Genomic DNA, 2,529 nt, shown 5'->3' with positions numbered 1-2,529 from the left:
AAACTTTAAAGGTAAAGATTTTATTTCTTCTAACTCAATCTCTACAAATTTCCCAATTTTTCCTAAATAATTTGTTTCTTAACATGCTCATTTTAAATAACTATTAACCTCTGTACAATATCGCCATTTACAGCACAAAATATTCTCCCATCAGTTTGACAAATTATGATGCAATACCAGTACAAAGGCAAATAAGAAATATTTCCTCACTTTGAGGGACTTAGTTATTTTTTGGGGAAAGTGTTTGTTGCTCAAAGATTACATTTGTTTCTCAAAGCAACTTTGGGAGATACTATTATTCTTGTATTAGACTGGATAAACAAAGAATAAAACTCAGGTTTAATTCCTTGCCTGAGGTCACTCCATTGGTGGATTAGAATCAGGCATTGGATCCAGATAATTCATTCCAGAACTCTTGTCCTTAAAGAATATGATTCTATCTTTTTAAAAAATGAAATTATTTTTATGCTATCATCACCTCATGCCCAGGTCATTGTCTGCCTTCCTAGTGTGTTGTAAATACAATTTAAAGGCATTGCAGGAATAAAAAGTTGGAAGGGATACAAAATATTCTTCATTCTATTTATACAGAAATGTACATTTCCTACCTCACAGAAGTTGCCTAAGTTTTCAGTCTTAGAATATGATTTATAAGCACCAGATTTGAAATCTGATGACTCCTCCACCTTTTGTCTAACTTAAACCTCTCTTGTTCCAACTTAATTCTTCTAGGTCACTTGGTATTCTTGACTTAATGAAAAAAGAAAACAATTCGAAGGTGACAGAATTTGTTCTTCTGGGTTTATCATCCTCATGGGAGCTGCAGCTATTTCTCTTCTTATTATTTTTGTCGTTTTACATAGCTATTGTCCTGGGAAACCTCTTGATAGTGGTAACAGTGCGAGCCGATGCCCACTTACTCCAATATCCTATGTACTATTTTTTGGGCCATCTGTCCTTCATTGACCTATGCCTGAGCTGTGTTACTGTGCCCAAGATGTTAGGGGATTTTCTACGGCAGGGCAAGATCATCTCTTTTCCAGGATGCCTAGCTCAAATCTACTTCCTGCACTTTCTGGGAGCCACGGAGATGTTTCTGCTGACAGTCATGGCCTATGATAGGTATGTTGCCATATGTAATCCTTTGCACTACCTAACAGTCATGAACTGCCAACTCCGCTTTCAGTTGGTTTTCGCCTGCTGGTGTGGGGGCTTTATCCACTCTATCACACAGGTCATACTGGTCATCCAGCTCCCCTTCTGTGGCCCCAATGAACTGGACAACTTCTACTGTGATGTCCCACAGGTCATCAAGCTAGCCTGCATGGACACATATGTGGTAGAGGTACTGATGGTCTCAAACAGTGGTCTGCTGTCTCTTGTCTGTTTCTTAGTCTTGCTCTTCTCTTATGCTGTCATCCTCATCACCCTGAGAACTCGCTTCCGCCAGGGCCAGAGCAAGGCACTCTCTACCTGTGCCTCCCACTTAACAGTGGTCAGTCTGATCTTTGTGCCCTGTGTATTCATCTACCTGAGGCCTTTCTGCAGCCTCTCTGTGGATAAAGTGTTCTCCATCTTTTACACGGTGATCACACCTATGCTGAACCCCCTCATCTACACACTCAGAAACGCTGATATGAAGACAGCCATGAAGAAGCTGAGCAAAAAGCATGTAGCATCCTGCTTGCTGCCCTGTTAAAGGATGAGCAGGAAGAGGTGATTTAGAAGCCATACTCTTTCTTGGGACACTCTTAACTCATCCTGTACCTGAGTACATGCATAAAAATCAATTTGGTCACTTTGGTAGAAAAGAGAAACCAGCATAAAATTATTGCTCTTGATTATAGTTGGAGTAAGTGACTGTCTCAGGTGTTGAATATTAAGCAGGGAATAGAGGAGTGCTTACTGCCCTACAAAAAAATAGCAGTAATTAATCGAATACTAGAGGCAAGAGGATGCTTTGAAAGATCAACTCTTCTATCCTTTGCCTATTAGTAGTCTTCCTTTATTGAATTCATTTTACTTTTAAACTCTATTCAAGTGAAAGAAGATATCACATCTCCTTTGGTGTCCTGCTCTCCAGGGTTTAAGAATCCAGGGTTTGGTGTCAGGAAGTTCCTTCTGATGTCTCATCAGAGTCTTTTCAGAAGCAGTGTGACTCCTTTTGTCTTGTCTCTAACGAAGCCTGAAAACATCACTAACTCCCTGTACAGGAGTGTTCACCCAGGAATTGTGTTCTGTATTGTGCCAAGTTTTAGAAATGCAGTTGAACAACTCACAAAGTTTATGTGTGAAAAAGGGAGTCTGGGAGTGTTGGTTGATGGCAGCTTTTTAGTATTCTGCTCTAAAAGAGGCACCCCATTTCATCTCAAGGTTTTCTTTGAGTGGAATTATGGTGAGGGAAAGTTGATAACCTGACTCTTTAACTGATTATAATATTTAAGAGTTACAAACTCTAAAGAAAAAAAAAGAAAGAAATGAGTTGTCCCTGCCCTTGAGGTTATCATAGTTATTACCTCTCAGTCTCAA

The 2,529-nt window shown here is 39.6% G+C and overlaps 1 protein-coding gene across 1 annotated transcript; it reads left to right on the top strand.

Annotated features, from left to right (window-relative positions):
• The first annotated feature begins 730 nt into the window (after positions 1-730).
• On the top strand, positions 731-1,699 carry LOC139006031 (olfactory receptor 4Q3). Its single transcript, XM_070408531.1, has one exon. It carries the CDS (start codon positions 755-757, stop codon positions 1,697-1,699), a length of 945 nt encoding a protein of 314 aa, XP_070264632.1. The 5' UTR covers positions 731-754.
• Positions 1,700-2,529: the final 830 nt, after the last annotated feature.

This window comes from Myotis yumanensis, unplaced genomic scaffold, assembly GCF_028538775.1.
Source record: "Myotis yumanensis isolate MYYU_CA2020_CCGP unplaced genomic scaffold, mMyoYum1.0.hap1 SCAF_1, whole genome shotgun sequence".
NCBI lineage: Eukaryota > Metazoa > Chordata > Mammalia > Chiroptera > Vespertilionidae > Myotis > Myotis yumanensis.
This window is presented reverse-complemented; position numbering and strand designations above follow the sequence as displayed.

Coding starts and splice junctions, on each gene's coding strand:
- LOC139006031 (XM_070408531.1), top strand. CDS start 755: ATGAAAAAAGAAAACAATTCGAAGGTGACAGAATTTGTTCTTCTGGGT.